At 40.7% G+C, this 17,810-nt stretch overlaps 1 protein-coding gene across 3 annotated transcripts in view; it reads left to right on the forward strand.

The window, feature by feature from the left end:
• Positions 1-17,315, forward strand: part of LOC149138846 (RNA polymerase II degradation factor) — an 85,368-nt gene extending 68,053 nt beyond the window's left edge. For 2 of the 3 annotated variants that reach the window (XM_089448527.1, XM_089448528.1), the window contains exons 8-15: positions 13,958-14,191; positions 14,308-14,508; positions 14,626-14,763; positions 14,858-15,319; positions 15,636-15,734; positions 15,841-16,403; positions 16,551-16,643; positions 16,765-17,315. In XM_089448527.1, the coding sequence (XP_089304653.1) occupies positions 13,958-14,191; positions 14,308-14,508; positions 14,626-14,763; positions 14,858-15,319; positions 15,636-15,734; positions 15,841-16,403; positions 16,551-16,643; positions 16,765-16,768 (1,794 nt within the window). In that variant the 3' untranslated portion in view covers positions 16,769-17,315. The remainder of the gene's footprint in view (positions 1-13,957; positions 14,192-14,307; positions 14,509-14,625; positions 14,764-14,857; positions 15,320-15,635; positions 15,735-15,840; positions 16,404-16,550; positions 16,644-16,764) is intronic. The other variant, XM_089448529.1, reaches the window with a different exon arrangement.
• The last annotated feature ends 495 nt before the right edge of the window (positions 17,316-17,810 follow it).

A 17,810-nucleotide genomic window follows, 5' to 3' on the forward strand; every position in this document is an offset into this window, starting at 1 on the left:
AATCCTGAATCCCCGTGTCAGGTGACTTAGGTTGCAGATGAATGCTTCTTTTCAATATATAGAAATCTTTGAGGAAAAATTGCTTCCTCAAATTTCGTGTTTTGGAAGTTCCTAGAGTAATCCATTCGAATTAGATAACTTGAGGGATTTTATTTTGCATGTGTCTAGTTGAATCACTTAAGTGATTTTATGTTAAAATTGGCAACTAGGGCCAAACTCCATGTGGGTCACCTTATCTATGACAACTGATGTTTTTCTTGGATCCCTCTCATCGAGAGGTGTACGATTGATCTAAAGATCATCTGAATCCAATAAGTATTCATGGAGTTATGAATTTATTTGTGTTATAAGACAATTCGCCAAGGTCGACCAACAACCAAATAACCCTCACATGTGCTCAACGTTTTAGTATAAAAGGAGATGACTTGAGAGTCATTTCACACACACTTCTCTCTTGATTACTCTCCACTTGCCTTGGGTTTTAGTGGAAGAGAAATCTAGGAGTGGAAGCCCTGGATGTTGGAGGAAAGGAGGCTGCCCTAGCCGCAACAAAGAAGACAAGCCCACAAAGCTATGGAAGGGATCTATGTTGACCTAAAGGAGAGCTCATGGAAGAAGTTTAACGCAGTTATGGAGGAGGCCTTAACAAGCCCTAGCCACAGTTCTAAAGCAGCCCTAATGCTGTCCTAAACAAGCCCTAGACGCAGTCCTAGCACAACCCTAGTAACCTAGAGGATGTAGTCAAGAAGGGTTATGACATGCCCTAGCCGCAACATATGGAAACATGAACATCGTGTTAAAGGATTATTTCAGGGTCATTTTTAGGGTGACAGAGCTACTGTTAGGAGCATTGAGGAGCTGGGCTAGAAAGCCGCAATACTGAGACTACTTCAGCAAAGGAGAGGGGACGATAAGGTCACCTTTGTGACTGATGGCATAGCGAAGTTACCTTCCTGCTGGTCGCAAAGGAAAGGAGCTCGGATTTGCTCCTTGAGGACTGTTTGAAGAGGCAACAAGGTCTGTGTGAAGGCCGCCCTCATAGAAGGCTGTTTTGGGCTAGAAAACCTAGGAGAATCCTCCTTGTGATAGGTTGAGTAAGGGATCTTAAGTCGCAGGCCTGTGAGTGTTGGTTTGGGGGTCAAACAACCCTATACATGGAGCTGTAGGTGCCTTCTCAAACAACGAGGTCACTTACCTTGCAAAGAAAGGAAGGCTGCATAATTTAAGGTGGGTTTTGGCATGATCATTAGGTTGTTGTAGGTTACAGGAGGATGCCCTAACCAGTGACCAAAACTCTGCCCATGAACAACAGTATGGCAAACATGGAATAGCAACAACAATGCTAGCAGCAATGGCATAGTGCAATGATGGCACAAATGGGATAACAAGTTGTGATGGGACAACAACAATACAAATGGGACAACAAGGCTATGATGCTTGGTGGAGCAAGCAAATGGGACAACAGTGGCTAGCATGGTGCAACAATGGCACATGGAACAACTGTGGTAGCATGGTGCAACAATGGCACATGGGACAATAGTGGCAGCGTAAGGTGCAGCAGTATGATGTGTGTAGCATGGTCACGAGGTCTAGCATAGTGATGATGGGTGCAACATGGTGCAGCACGGTGAGGTGCAACATGATGACGAGATGCAACTCAATGATAGGTGAAGGAGTCACCTTGGAGAATCAGTTGAAGCAGCATGTTTTCAACTGAGTTCAACTATCTCATGTATCATCTTAGAGATGATCTATGCTCTTATTTAGATAAGTCAAAGTGTTGACTTTTGTTGTAAATGTACTATCTCTTTATCTGTTGAACTATTGAAGAACATATAAGAAGAGTTGATCAAGGGTTTCCCCACATTGGGGTTTGTCCTTGGCTAATGCCACATCTTGTGTCCTCTTGTCTTGGTTTGTCTTCTATGATCTATGTTTATGTTCTATTTTCAATTTACTTTAATGCTGATGTGATTGCTAATCTAGAAAAGATATTGAGCTAACTGTGAAAATTCAAATAAATTGATTTAAGCCTAGAACATACCTAAACTTAACATGGTATTAGAGCTGAGGTGAAGACAAAGCCCAAGCAAGAGTGGAAGAGCAATCACCAAAGACAGTTGGGAAAGGACAAAAGGATCAATGGATTCCTCAACCCTCTTCAAATTCACCAACAGTGAAATCGAAGTAAGAGAATATTATCAGAATGGCGTAGCAGAAGCTTGTGATGGCCTACCTAAATATCACTTCAATGGGAAGTCCAGATCTAAGGGTGGAAGGAAAGGCAAATGCCTTGTTTGTAATAAGTTCAGCCATTATGCAAAGGAGTGTCCGAATGGTAGGGACACATCAGTTGATGATGATAGCGATCATTCCAGGGACATCTTCAATGATCAGAGGAATGACAGGTAATGCAGGTCATCAAGGAAACGACTGACTCTTCAAGAAAGCAAGGAACCCTAGGTATGAAGAATCAAATGTTGTTTCTTATAAAATAAGAAGCGTTATCTTGTATTGGCCCTCTCCTTCAGACTCTTTGGGAATCTGGCTTATTGATTGTAGTGCTCTCTCTAATTTGGTAGAGATGGAAACAATTGTGGGATTATACTTGGAGATGATGCCACATATCGCGGAAAGGGTGTAGGGAATATTACCCCTCAATTGAATGAGACTAACTCGATTCATTTACGAGAATCTCTTTATGTACTTGATTGCAAGAAGAACCTGGTGTCCATTTCTGCAATGGAAGTCAAAGGTTTCAAGGTGGCATTCATTGATGGAAAGGTACGTGTTTGAAAATGAAATTTTCAAAGATGCTTTTTCTCATGGGTTAAGGATTGGCAATTTGTATCAAGTTGCAGGAAGTCCATTGAGGACCATGTCAGTTGACACATCTCATCTATAGCACTAGAGGTCTACTTTATGGGGCCCTACTCGATGTGAGTCAGATGGTAACAGGGATGTCTGAATTCAAAAAGAGCATGAAGGTACATGTCTGAGATGTACCGAAGGAAAATTACAAGGGGACCATTCCCCTCATGTAGCAGCTCCATAGGTTTGGAACAACCCAAGGGGTTTGAGATTCATGATCGGGAATCTCATGTATGCAGGTGGAAGAAAGCCCTCTATGGCTTGAAGTTAACACCCCAGGCTTAATATGAGAGGATTGATAACTGTCTGATGAAGCTGAGATTCACTAGGAGTGAAGTCGATCCAAACCATTGCTTGAAGATTGTGGATGATAGACCTCTCATATTGGCACCTTATGAGGACGAGCTCTTTCTGACAAGTGCAAACCCTCTCATTTGCAAAAGTAAGAGGGAGTTGGATTTCAGATTTGGAATGGTGAACTGCAAGCCCGTGACTACCTCGATGGAGCTTAACTTTAAGAAGTTATGTGGTAGTGATGCTGGACCAGATTTGGGAAATGCCTCTGAGTTTCATAAACTCATTTGCATTGATGTTCTTGGTGAACTTTTGTCCAGATATATGTTTTGCAGTTAGCATGTTGGGCTCATATTTTGGTTGAGCCTCACTAGATTGGTGCCAAGAATCTTCTCAGATATCTTCGGGGCACAATCTCTCATGGATTGAGATACACTGTCGGAAATATGAAGCTGCATGATTATTCGAATGCTGACTGGGCAGGCAGTGTGGAGGATCTCAAGAGCACTTCTGAGTGCTGATTCTCTTTGGGTTCTGCTCGATATCTTGGATGAGCAGGAAGCAGAAGACAGTTGCTTTGAGCACCGCTGAGACTGAATACATAGCTACGAGTATGATCTCGTGTGAAGTTGCTTGGTTGTGGAAGCTCTTCAGTGAGCTGTTTATACACATGATGGATACCACCGTGATCTTTTGTGTCAACTAGGGGGGGATTCGATTGTTGAGGAATCCCGTATTCTATGATTGCTCCAGCATATAGACATCAGATACTACCTTATCTGGGATATGGTACATCGATGAGCGAGGAGGCTCCATCGCATTGAGACTGATGTACAGGTCGCAGACATTCTGTCAAAGCCTCGGGGAAAGGTCATATTTTTTACTTTCTCGAATGGCTTGGAGTTGTTGAGAGACCCTCTTATGAGGGTCCTGCATGATGCATGCATTGAGCTCTGGGGGCTCCCGGGGGCTTGGGGTACTTCTTGGAGCAACAAGTGACCATAGGGCAACTCACCCTCCCCTAATGGTGTGCTGTGTACAGGGTGAATGGTTCAACCTTCCCCTGTGATACCCTGTGGCGACTTATGGACAAGATGAGTGGTTCTCTTGTCGAGGCATCCTACCCATGCAGTCTGGGACTCATGGGAAGTACTTCTCATCTGGCTAATGAGCAGGGAAATGGGGTTAGGGACCATAGTAGTACTATCGATGGACACATCGTTGTATCTACTGTACTCCCTATGCTAGGATGACCTCCTTTCATCTGGGATCAATGAAAGTGATATGGGATCAGTATGATTGGTTTGAGACACTCTCTTGTGATATTGATTTGGGATCAATGAAACTGAATTCGAGTTAGTAAGAGTGATATGACTCACTCTGTTGGAACTGATTTAGGATCAGTAAGAGTGTTATGACACTCTCCTCATATGGAACTGACTTCGGGTCAATAGAGAATGGTATGAGACATTCTCGATCAATTCTTCTTCTTCATGGTTCAGCCTAGCAAAGCAGAGCAGTGCAGGGCACTGATGGCAGCGATAGTACAGTCCGGTAGATGGATCAACGGATGGAGTTCTCCCTAGTTGAGAGGGAGTGTTAAAATTGGCAACTAGGGCCGAACTCTATGTGGGTCATCTTATCTATGACAACTGATATTTTTCTTGGATCTCTCTCATAGAGAGTTGTAGGATTGATCTAAAGATCATCTGATTCTGATAAGTATTCATAGAGTTATGAATTTCTTTGTTTTATAAGGCAATTCGTCAAGGTCGGCCAGCAACCAAATAACCCCCACACGTGCTCAACGTTTTAGTGTAAAAGGAGATGACTTGAGAGTCATTTCACACACACTTCTCTCTTGATTACTCTCCACTCGCTTTGGGTTTTAGTGGAAGAGAAATCTAGGAGTGGAAGCCTTAGACGTTGGAGGAAAGGAGGCCGCCCTAGCCGTAACAAAGAAGATAGGCCAACAAAGCTATGGAAGGGATCTACGTTGACCTAAAGGAGCTCATGGAAGAAGTTTATTGCAGCTATGGAGGAGACCTTAACAAGCCCTAGCCGCAGTCCTAAAGTTGCCCTAACGCTGTCCTAAACAAGTCCTAGACGCAGTCCTAGCACAACCCTAGTAACCTAGAGGATGCAGTCAAGGAGGGTTATAACCAGCCCTAGACGCAGTAAAGGAGGGTTATGACATGCCCTAGCGGCAACATATGGATGCAGGAACAATGTGTTAAAGAAGGACTGTTTTAGGGTCATTTTTAGGGTGACAGAGCTACTGTTAGGAGGGCCAAGGAGTGGGGCTAGAAGGCCGCAATACCGAGACTACTTCAGCAAAGGAGAGGGGACGATAAGGTCACCTTTGTGACTGATGGCATAGCAAAGTTTCCTTCCTGCTAGCCGCAAAGGAAAGGAGCTCAGATTTGCTCCTTGAAGACTGTTTGAAGAGGCAACAAGGTCTGTGTGAAGGTCGCCCTCATAGAAGGCTGTTTTGGGCTAGAAAACCAAGGAGAATCCTCCCTGTGATAGGTCAAGTAAGGGATCTGAAGCCGCAGGCCTGTGAGTGTCGTTTTTGGGGTCAAACAACCCTCTACATGGATCTGTAGCTGCCTCCTCAAACAATGAGGTCACTTACCTTGCAAAGAAAGGAAGGCCGCATAATTTAAGGTGGGTTTTGGCATGATCATTGGGCTGCTGTAGGTTACAGGAGGATGCCCTAACCAATGACCTTAACTCTGCCCATGGACAACAATATGGCAAACATGGAATAACAACAATAGTGGGACAACAGTGCTAGCAGCAATGGCATAGTGCAATGATGGCACAATTGGGATAACAAGCTGTGATGGGACAACAACAATACAAATGGGACAGCAAGGCTATGATGCTTGGTGGAGCAAGCAAATGGGACAACAATGGCACATGGAACAACTGTGGTAACATGGTGCAATAATGGCACATGGGACAACAATGGCAGCATAAGGTGCAACAGTATGATGTGTGTAGCATGGTCATGAGGTCCAGCATAGTGATGATGGGTGCAACATGGTGAGGTGCAACATGATGATGAGATGCAGCTCAATGATAGGTGAAGGAGTCACCTTGGAGAATCAGTTGAAGCAACATGTCTTCAATTGAGTTCAACTATCTCATGTATCATCTTCTTAGAGATGATCTATGCTCTTATTTAGATAAGTCAAAGTGTTGACTTCTGTTGTAAATGTATTATCTCTCTCTCTCTGCTAAACTATTGAAGAACATATAAGAAGAATTGATCAAGGGTTTCCCCACATTGGGGTTTGTCCCAGGCTAGCGCCACATCTTGTGTCCTCTTGTCTTGGCTTGTCTTTTGCGATCTATGTTTATGTTCTATTTGCAATTTACTTTAATGCTGATGTGATTGCTAATCTGGAAAAGATATTAACTGTGAAAATTCAACTAAATTGCTCTAAGCATAGAACATACCTAAACTCAACATTTTATTTTGCACATGTCTAGTTACTTTATAAAATATTTAAAAAAAATTTTGCTCTTATGAAAAATAATTTGCTCTTGAGAAATAATTCGCTTCAAGGGCGAAAGGGGTTAACCACATAAGTGATTTCTAGGGAAATTTCTCCCTAGTTGCTCAAAAATTAAACAATCGCTCTCAACTAGTGAGGGGTTTCCATGAATAAAGCCAAAAATATTGTACCTGTCAAATCATCATGAGTCATGCTGAACATTCTCGAATCTAAAGAAGAATACTCATGGCAGGGGAGTTACTCCTACCACCCTGAATCCAAGCTCAGTGAAGTAAAGGCTAAGAGACCTTCACTAGAGAGTCTCAAGCTTCAAGCTGGTCCAAATAATCGTCGGGGAGCCAAATGCTTCCTTCCGACATCAGGGAGTCACATGCTACAATCTGGAACAAATACCATTGGGGAGACACATGCCACCACCCAGAATGAATACAACTCAGTCAATAAGACTAGGAAACCATAATAGCTCAACACAGCGGCTAAGAATCCACAAGGCTAAGCATCCACAATAGCTCAGCTCAAAGGCTAAGAATCCACTATAGCTCAGCTCAAAGTCTTAGAATCCATAATAGCTCAGCTCAAAGGCTAAGAATCCATGTTGTTCAAGAACACCAACATCTTCGAACTTGCGTGAGATACAACTTACCATGATTGGTAAGGATCACCATCCGATCCCAAGTAGCCAACACCCATTGGCCAAATGGGTGGGAAACAAGATGCATGACTGGGGCATACTTCTGATTGGAGGTCTCTCATCCCCAGGAGCTCACTAGCTCAAGTCCTCATCCCTGGGAGCTAAACCAGGGGGGAAGAGCACACATCTCAATTTTCTTGATCAGCCGGGTCCCGAACTTGGAAGAGGTACATCCCTTATTCCAAGCATATCTTTGAAGACTAGAAATTTCTTCTTCGACAGTGTTTTGGTAAGTGTATCAACAATCTGCACATCAGTTTGAATATGGTGGAGTCTCACTGCTCCTCTCTGTACCATGTCTCAAATGAAATGATATTTGATTTCAATGTTCTTGGACCTATCATGAAATACGAGATTCTCAGACAATCAGATCCCACTTATATTACAATAGAATATCACTGTAGTATCCAGGACTTGCTCATAGCTTTCCAAAGAGTTTTCTTAACCAAATAGCTTCACAACTAGCTAAGCTAGCAACAATATACTCGGATTCTGCGGAACTGAGAGCAACTGATTTTTGTTTCCTGCTCATCTGTGAGATCATGGCAGATCCCAAACTGAAACAACATCTTGAAGTGCTTTTTATGTCCACAATGTTGCCTGCCCAATCAACATTAGTATAACCGTGCAATTTTATGATGCCAATAGTATATCGAAGACCGAAATTCATTGTTGTCCCATGCAAATATCTAAGCACATGCTTAGCAGTGACCTAGTGATTATGTAAAGGCTTGGTCATGAATTGACACAAGGTGTTTACAACATCACCATAGAGTTTCTTGAAGTTCATCTCCATGGGAGTGCTCATGGATTTGCACTCTACCATTCCAAACCTTTCCAATAGCTTTACAACATACTTCCCTTGGGAGAATAATTTCGCTAGGTCTTTGCTAGACCTCCATGCCTAAATGAAGTGCATCATCCTCAAGGTCTTTATTTTCAAATTCAGAGGCAAACTCCGTCTTACACTGAATCATCAGAAGTTCATTCCTTGTCAAAATAAGATTGCCACCTTATAATACCCAAATCAAAGGCATACCTTGTACGACTTTGAAGTAGAGGTTTGGATCAACACTGCTCCTCGTGAATCCCAACTTTACTAAGTAGCTGTCAACGCGAGAATAGCAAGCCTCGGGGGCTTGCTTTAAGCCATAGAGTGCTTTCTTTAGTCTGCATACATGGGTTCTTCTGTCATTTACCTCAAAGACTTGAGGTTCTTCAACATATACTTCCTCCTGGAGAGCACCATGGAGAAAATCTGTCTTGATATCCATCTGATAGAGAGTCCACCCTTTACTAGCAGCTAAAGCAATAATAGAGCGAATGGTGTTATATCAAGCAACAAGAGCAAAGATGTCTTCATAATCAATTCTCTCTTTTTGAGAGAATCCTTGAGCCACAAACCTTGCTTTATATTTTTCAATACTGCCATCCATGCCATGTTTTATTTTGAACCACTTTGAAGTCACAACTGATTTGCCTTGAGGTCTAGGAACAACTTCCCATACATCATTTTGCATAATGGATTCATATTCTTCTGTCATGGCATCCTTCCATACTTGGTGCTTTTCTGCTTCTTCAAATGATTGAGGTTCACTCTGTATGATGAACTCGTAGCAACAACATAGTTTTGATATCGAACGGGCTTCTTGCTTTCTCTAAAGGTGCCCCTGGGAGCATTATGTTTTTTCAGCATCTTGTAGAGTATCACGAAGCCATAGAAGCCTTTTCCTATATGGAGGAGGATCTAATGGATCCGTAGGCTACATAGGTTCATTTAGGTCCTCATGATCAAGTTCATGGGTAGAGGGATCCACATCATCATTTGTTTCTTTAGAAGAGATAGAAGGAGGACTAATTCTTACTTTTTCAAGAGCTGCATCTTCATCAAATGTTACATCTCTGCTGAAGGCTATTGTTCTTTAACCTGGTATATAAATTCTAAATGCTTTAGAATCTTAACAATATCCCACAAAGATACCTTTCTTACTTTAAGCCTCAATCTTGTTCCTCTTTTCTTTTGGTACATGAAAATAAACAGGACAACCAAAGATTCTTAAATGACTGACATCGGGTTTGTTGCCTGTGAATATTTCTTCAAGAGTCTTGTCATATAATGCTTGATGAGGAGTAAAGTTCTGTACATCATACATATACAACAATGTTGGTAGCTTCTCCCCATAGGAACTTTGGCACATTCTGATCATGTAGCATGGCACGAGCAACCTCCATGATAGTTCTATTCTTTCTTTCTACCACACCATTCTGTTCATGATTATATGGTACAATGGTCTCCTTTTTGATACCGACTTCTTTGCAAAATTCAATGAACTTTCATAATCTGATCTGAAGACTTCAATTTTCTTTCTAGTTTGGCTTTCAATCAATGCTTTGAAAGTTTTAAACATATCAAAGGCTTCATTTTTGTGCTTTAGAAAGTATATCCACGCTTTTCTAGAGAAATGATCCATAGAGGTGATATAATACAAATATCCACCTATGGATGTCACTGACATAGGTCCACACAAATCTGAATGAATTAGCTGCATAATTTCAAGATATTTGGTACTGCTAGAGGGAAAAGGCCCTCTTGTTTTCTTTCCACTTTCACAACCTGGGCAAACACCATCATGTTTTGATTGAATTTTTGGCATTCCATAAACCATCTTCTTTACTTTGGGTAGTGCCTTATAATGAAGATGAACAATTCTATGGCACCATAACTTGATCTGATTGAAATTGCATTCTTAAGCCATAGCTTTAATAGGTCTTCCATTGACCTTGTAAAGCCCTTCGACTCTCGATCCAAGAGTAAAAGCATTTTTCATGTTTGTTTTCTCTGGCCAGGTTAACACCTTTCCTTTTATAAAAGCCACCTTCGTTCCTCATGTTCTAGAGCAGATATAGATATAAGATTTTTCTTTAGACCAGGTACATATAACACATCTTGAAGATGAATAGTTTCTCCAAGGTCGAAATGAAAAGAAACTGAACCAAACCCTTTTACAAGGTATGTAGTGTTATTTCCAAGGATAATGTTTAAACCAGTCTCCCTTTCAACCAAATTAGAGAGGACTTCTTTATAACAGAGAAGTGCCTAGAGGCACCACTATCCACTAACCAACTATCTAAAGAATCTGGAGAAGCGCTAGACAACGCTGAAATCATAAAGTACTTAGATTGAGAAGCAACAACATTATTTTCATACCTTGTATTTTTGTATCTATTTTGAGGACGGGGCTCTTGATCACTATCACTACGCGCATTGCTTCTTCCTTCATAATTCCTTTTTTATTTTATTTTATTTTTTGTTTTTTATTTTTTATTTTTTATTCGATCAGGAGATTGATTATTGTAGTTGTTGCTCTTCCTTTGATTATAAGAGGATATTCTTTTTGGACAATCTCGAGGATAGTGCCCATGCTTGTGACAGTTAAAATATTCAACATTCCTCATGCTCTTCTTGAAAAACGTGGGTTTGAACTTTGGCTTAGAAGATTTTCCCTTTCCTTTCTTCTTCTTTGCTTGTGCAACGAAGGCAAATGGTTCTCCTTCTTCATGTCTCTAAATTTTGCCCCTTGAAATCATCCTTGATTCTTATTGCTTGCATCTTCCAATCAATTCATCAAAATTTGGCAGAACATTGTTATTGCTGATAATAGTAATGAATACTTTCCAAGCTGTAGGAAGTCCATCAAGGGCTGTGTGTACCAACTCCCTATAAGACAGGGGCTCGCCAATAGACAAAATTTGGTCCTTGAGTTCAGTAACCCTTATAAAATAAGACTGAATAAATTCTCACGTATTCAATTTGATATCTTTGAGTTGTTTCTTCAGGTCAAGAACATGATTCAGATTTTGGACTTCAAACATCCAACAATCTTGTCATACATTTCCTTAGATATCTTCAGTTTGGAGATACATGTAAGAAGATGGTCTTTCAAAGAACCAATGATAATTTTGCGGGCTTTGATCTCACCTTTCTTGTATATTGCTTTAGCAGCAGCAAGGGCATTCTCAAGAGGCTGGGGTACACCTCCTTGGACATACTCTAGAACATCTTCTCCATCCAAGTTTCCAAGTAGCGTAATTTGAAGCCCTTGTCAATTTCTCGCTGTCCTTGAAGAAGGATGTAGCCATATGAACTGATCTATTGTTGTATTTTGAGCAACAAATAAGGTCTTTAAACAGATAATTGAGGGACTATGTCTTCGGGCCTCGGTGTCAAGATGGTTTAGGCTGTTGCATTAAGGTGTTGGTAAAGAGGATGAAGATGTACATGTATGTTATCACGGTCGTAAAGGAAATGCCCTCACGCAGGAGTGGCTGGTAACCCGAATACATGTTCCATAACAGGAACTGCCCTCACTTAGGAGTGGTTGGAAACCAATACATGTTCCTATCTAATGACTCAGAGAATCTCTTGTACAAGCTACATAGAGATCTCGTGATAACATAACAAAGCCATAAATGTACATCTCTCGGCAACATCAGCGAACAAGATCCCGCATCAAAACATAAAGCGCAAGGATCAAATCAACACAGTGCAAACTTATAATGATGATTCCGCATCCCATCGAGCGAGAATTGTAACACATCTCATAAGCCATAAAAAGAAGTATGATGCAACAACACTATATATACCTCAGCACCATGGATGCGTGCATAATGGGTTGCTCTGCTACTGGCCTGTTGTACCATCAAATCTTGTAGCATTGATCACCATCAAAACGTCTGCTCGCACATTGAGTATTGACACCTGCAATAGAATATAAGAAGTGGACGAAAAATCAAGGCCTTTGTTGCAGAATCTGACACTGCCATCAGGTTCGTGTTGTCGAGAGGTATAAAATCGACATAAAGTTTGTCCAATTTGGACATTGGGAAAATTTGGCCCCTCTCAAAGTTGGGCTCAAGCATGGTTCCACCTGCCTCTGTTCCCGCTCATGGTTCCACCTGCAAATGCAAACTCAGTCTCGAAAATCGTGCATGTACCTCCGTGGGCGCAATGTGAAAATGAGGGGTTTTTATATGAGTTTTGTGGGTGGATTAAATAAGAATATGGTTTGGTGCATTGTTTTTTATCGGAATTAGTTGAGGAGGGGTCGGGTGGTCAAACCCCGCCCCTCCCATTTTAATACCGTATACAGTTTAATATGTATGTTTGGGAGGCGGGTCTGCCGGCCCCTGTGGCCTGCTCGCCCATATTCTGCTGGCACCGTGTGGATGTGAATGAGGTGGAGGGGCGACGGGGTTGACAACCCGCGCCCCCCCCCCACTGTTTTTTGAAGGGCCATTGTGTGTGTGGGCTCCGGGGGTGGCGGGGTCATGTCCGCCCACCCCTAATTAAAACTTTGGTTACGGCGGTTGAGGGAGGGCTGGCGGGGGTCATGGCCCGTCGGCCCATAAAATTAATTTTTTGTTATACTTTGGATATTTGGGGGGTGGTGGGGTTGGTGGCTCACCACCCCAAAAATTATATTTTTTTTGTTTTTATAACAATGACATGGCTATTTTTGAAAAATCAGAAAATAGGCCGAAGGAGACAAATTAAACAGGCTACAAATTCGCTCGGAATCTGGCCCAGGTTGGCCGGAATCTGGTGGCTGGATTTTGTTCAAATTGCTGCCTCTTTAAGCCTGCCCAGACACCCAAGTCAACCTTGAACTTTGACTGCTCCTGAGTCCTAACTTTCACATACGGACTCGGTTTGACGAACTGTTCTCACCACTGGATCACGATGACGAGATCTTCAACTTGAACCTGAGTTGATCATGATCCGAGCACTTCCATTTTTGAGCCTTTTCACAGTCACCGGTGTTCGATGAGCCACCTGGATCATCCTGCAAGCTATATGCAGTGTTTAGGTGAAAATGTGGTGAAAGAAGATTGGTAAATAAATTGCAGATAATTTTTAGTTTACATGCATTCAAATTGAATCAGCAAAACAACAAAATACACTAAATGATCTAAGATTGAAGGTAAAGATGCTGCTGCTTTGGGCAATAAAGGAGTGTGCTTGTATAAACGTTGATTTCTTTATATCTGCTTTTAAGATCTTCAATAGCCAAGATCCGTATTTGCTTGATTTGTTTTTCTGAATAACATAAAACCTGAAAATAACTTGAGTCGTTCTAGAAATCCATCATATCATTTTGATTGTTGCTTTTCTTGTCATTAGTTGTAGATTTAGTGTTATTCCATTATGAGAATGTAAGATTGGGATTGATGTGATCCAATCTACTTTAGGATAGGTGCAGTCTGTCTTAGTCCTATATTAATGTACGTGTTTGTATATATATCCACACATTCCATTGTATAAATATTAGTTCAACTTGTAAATCATCCTAAGAAGCTTACATTGGCACATTTTGCTTTTAAACTATACTGCTTGTTCTGAGGGTGAATGGTTTCAGATTATTTGATTACTTGGCATACTCATTGGGTATTTGAAATTTAATGCTTACTGATTGCTAAATAAATTCAAATGATTTCGATCACCAGTCTAAAATAGGTTATAGGGTTGTAACTTGTATGTTGTGGCATCTGATCACCCTGTTATGACATTTTGACATAGGCGGAGCATGCTGCTGGACTACCTGTTGCTCCATCTCCAGTTTTTGGCATGGGTGCTATTCTTCCTTCTGATCCGATGGGAATGATGCATCAGTTTAGCATGCATCAACAAGGTATTCCACAAAATTTACAACCATCTGGTGTCCAGGTTGCTCAACCTGCTTTTGGACAATTCCAGTCTATATCTGCTATTGTTCCTCCGCAACAGCTTATGACCCCTCAACAACATCAACAGGTATTGTATTGCTATCTTGTGGGTAATTTAAGCTTAGCAATATATATCATTCATGAGGCTAGCTTGATAGTTTGAATGCAAAAATTGTTCTTAGCAGTTTGCTGTGTTTCTTTTAGCCAATCCAAAACAATCACCAATATTTGCATCAACATCAGCCTTCACAAACCCAGCGATTTCCACTGAGACAGCAGTCACATCCTAACTACCAAGTGAATTCAAAATCACAAGTGCTGCATACTAAGCATCAAGATTTTCATACACATTCTCAGCAAAACCAAACGGGGGGTGATATAGTGGATGTACAAAAGGAACAAGAGGTTATTCCCTTGTCTATTTACTGCATGGCTAGTTTGAGACCACTTCATAATCTATTTGAAGTTTACTTCATGCAGTTTTCTGTAATCATAGTTGAATAATAGAAGCAATCATCACAGGCACAAAAATTGAAGGAAGAAGAGGAAGAACAAAAATTGTCTTCTCTTCTTCAGGAAGAATATAATGAGCATGCTCCCCAGCCACAGGAGGCCTCAGGACTACAACAAAGTGATCAAACTTGTCAGCAGGAATCACAGGTAAATGATGCCATTGAGAATTTGTGACTAACTTGTTTCAACTTCTAATATCATGTTGAAACAAATATTAACTTTCAAAATTACTCTGGACTAGGCAATGCCAATTCATCTGCACTTTCAACCATCTGAGCAGAGTAGAAGATTGGATCAGCAGCAGTTGCCTTCTTTCTCTCAGCATCAGACCATGATCCAGCAACCAAAAGGACAGATAGGAGTCCAGGACAGAGAATATGAATCACAGAATCTAACAAATCAACAAAATAAATCCATTAATACAGAGCAAATAGGCACAGTGTCTCATACATCGGTTTCCGTATCTCCAAGTCAGTCATTTGGAGGTTCGAGTCACTTTCAGCCATGTGTACCTGATTGCAAAAATATCTCTGAAACGACTGATCTACAAAGCCCTGCATTACAATTGCCACATAAATCAGCTGCATTGGATGGATATAACAAGGCTTCGGACCCGGCCCTTTTCGATGAAAGATCATTGTTGGCATGCTTTGTTCGTGTTATTCCTGCAGAAGCCAGTGCACGTATCAGAATTAGTTCAACTGTAAGTTGAATTGTCATCCCTAATGCATAGTTGATTTCTCATTGTTAAATGGAACATATTATAGCAAATGCTATTTAGTTTATTGGTTGAATACCAGATGATTGATCAATCTGTGTGTGGCAAATGTACCTGTGCACCACATGAGGATATTCTGTAATATTGTTTGTACTTGAATTTCTTGTATTAAATATCTATTAGTTTCGGCATTTATTAAACTCAATTTAAGCAGTCTTATCTTCTTCTGATTTCATATGTAATCAGCTTCACATTGTAATAGAAATTTACTTGCTATTCTAATTAATTTTTCTGTTTGCAGTTGCCAAATAGATTGGGGAAAATGCTTGCTCCAAATCATTGGCATGATTATAAGAAACAATATGGCCGGATTGATGAATTTGTAGCTTCTCATCCTGAAGTGAGTGATGTCCATTCAGTTATTCCTTCTGGTTATTTATTTCCCAGTAAAGTTCATTTCATTCTTTCTATAGAAATGTAATGCCTAAACTCTGTCTTTGTTTTAGTTGTTCGTAATTGACGGGGACTTAATTCATCTGCGGGAAGGAGCCCATGCTACAATATCTGCAACTACTGCTGTTGCAAAAGTTGCAGCGGCAGCTGCAGCTGCAGCTTCCCCTATAGGAACAGGACGGCTACCAACTGTAGCAGTCACTCCTGTAGCCCATTCTCAGGTGCATCGGTTAAGGAAAGGCATACTTATCAATCCAAAAGATGTGAAAAGCACTTCTATAGATGCCTCTACTATGGCGCAGTTGGTTCCAACTTCTGGCACTCAATACCCACAATTACATGGGGGGACATTGAAGCAATGTCAAGGTTCAGTAGTTAATGGAAGCAGTGACCAGAATGTTGATGTAGCTCATGCAGGTATAGAGAATTCCTCCAGTTCCAAAGGAGACGGTCAACAAGCAGATGGATTAGCTATAAACTCTAAGCTGGATGGATTGGCTATAAATTCAAGTACTGGATCTACAGTGAATTTTGACAAGGCAATTACAAATGGTTATAAAAGTACAGGGGCAAGTAATGGGAGAATTGGAATGTCTTTTCCAAATAGACAGGGAAGGTATGTCATCTTCCTGTAATTTGGCTCGAAAAAATTATTTTGTTTATTTATTTATTTTGTTCTTTTATTTGATTTATTAATTCTCCTTTTATCTATTTTTAGTGTACTTTATGAAGCAAACTCAGAAATTTATTCCCTTTTTATCAGGTTTATAGGATATGTTAAGCAGGAATTTGTCAACCGTCCTCAGACACAAGAGAGTCGTATTACTAGAATTGATGCACCTACTGCCTCAATAAGGTAAGGTTTTTATTAGCAAGTTTTGCATCACTTCCTCTTCATTGAGTATTGAAATATTCTTATCTTAGATTTCATATTTGTTATTATTTATGTTTGACACCCTGTATGGGCTTTCTTCTAGGTAATGACTGGTACATGCTCCTCAGTTTGAAGCTTCAGTTTTTGAAGGGCTAGGAAATTTATTCTGCAGCAGAAAGAGCATATGAGCATTTGGGTGGCCTATGAATTGTACCCTTTTGGCAGTGTAATCATCTTGAAGCCAATAGAAAATGCTCAAAATGTCTTACAGAAACTATAGTTGAGTTCTGCTGTTGGGGAGAACCCTTCGCACATTATTTGCCGGCCAGATTTGTTCAGAGCAAGGTTCCGATGCTGCAAGAAGCACCATTTTGCTTGTGGAATCTTGCATGTGACCTGAAATTATTATCAATTGCATTGATGCTTATCACAGTCTATTTTTGCTTTCTTGTTTCTTTAGTTGTGAGTGCATTCCAGAATCTACTTGAGGGAATTCCTCCTCATCTTTTCCTCTGAAACACATTTTTTCCAATTTAAAGCATATAGACAGAGATTGCAATAGAATCTGCAAGGAGGGGAAGATCCCAAACAATAAGTGGAAGTTTACTGTATACTGTTTTTCAGTTGGTGAAATGTGGAAGTATTTCCCTCTAAGCATTTGCAATTTGGACTAAAACTTAATTATTAACTAGGTAGTTTTCAAGACATGGCTGGCTGATTGCTTAAATCATTTCAGCATGCAAAAATAGGAGTGTTGTCTTGGCAATTCAACAATGGCATGACATCTGAAGTCGTCCATTCACCATGCCCTCATTGTCTATGAATAGTGTGCTTCATTAGGTGAAACTGGACTTCGTTTATACTGCGAAGATACAGTGCAGCAATGTTTTTATATACTTAATTTTAGTTGGTGATATTTGGAAATATTTCCCTCCTGCACATTTACAATTTGGACGAAAAGTTGATGAATTAAGCAGTTATCTGGGCCTGCCTGGATGTGAGATTGCTTAAATTGTTTCAGCATGCGAAAATAGGGGCCTTCTCTTGGCTTTAATTTAATAATGACATGAAATATGGAATTGTCTGTGGACCATGCCCATATTGTCTTTTAAGAGTGCACTTCATTAGCTGAAACCGGATTAAAGATAC

The sequence above is a fragment of the Pinus tabuliformis genome, chromosome X, assembly GCF_031772625.1.
Source record: "Pinus tabuliformis cultivar Carrire ecotype Pingquan chromosome X, CPIR1, whole genome shotgun sequence".
Classification (NCBI taxonomy): domain Eukaryota; kingdom Viridiplantae; phylum Streptophyta; class Pinopsida; order Pinales; family Pinaceae; genus Pinus; species Pinus tabuliformis.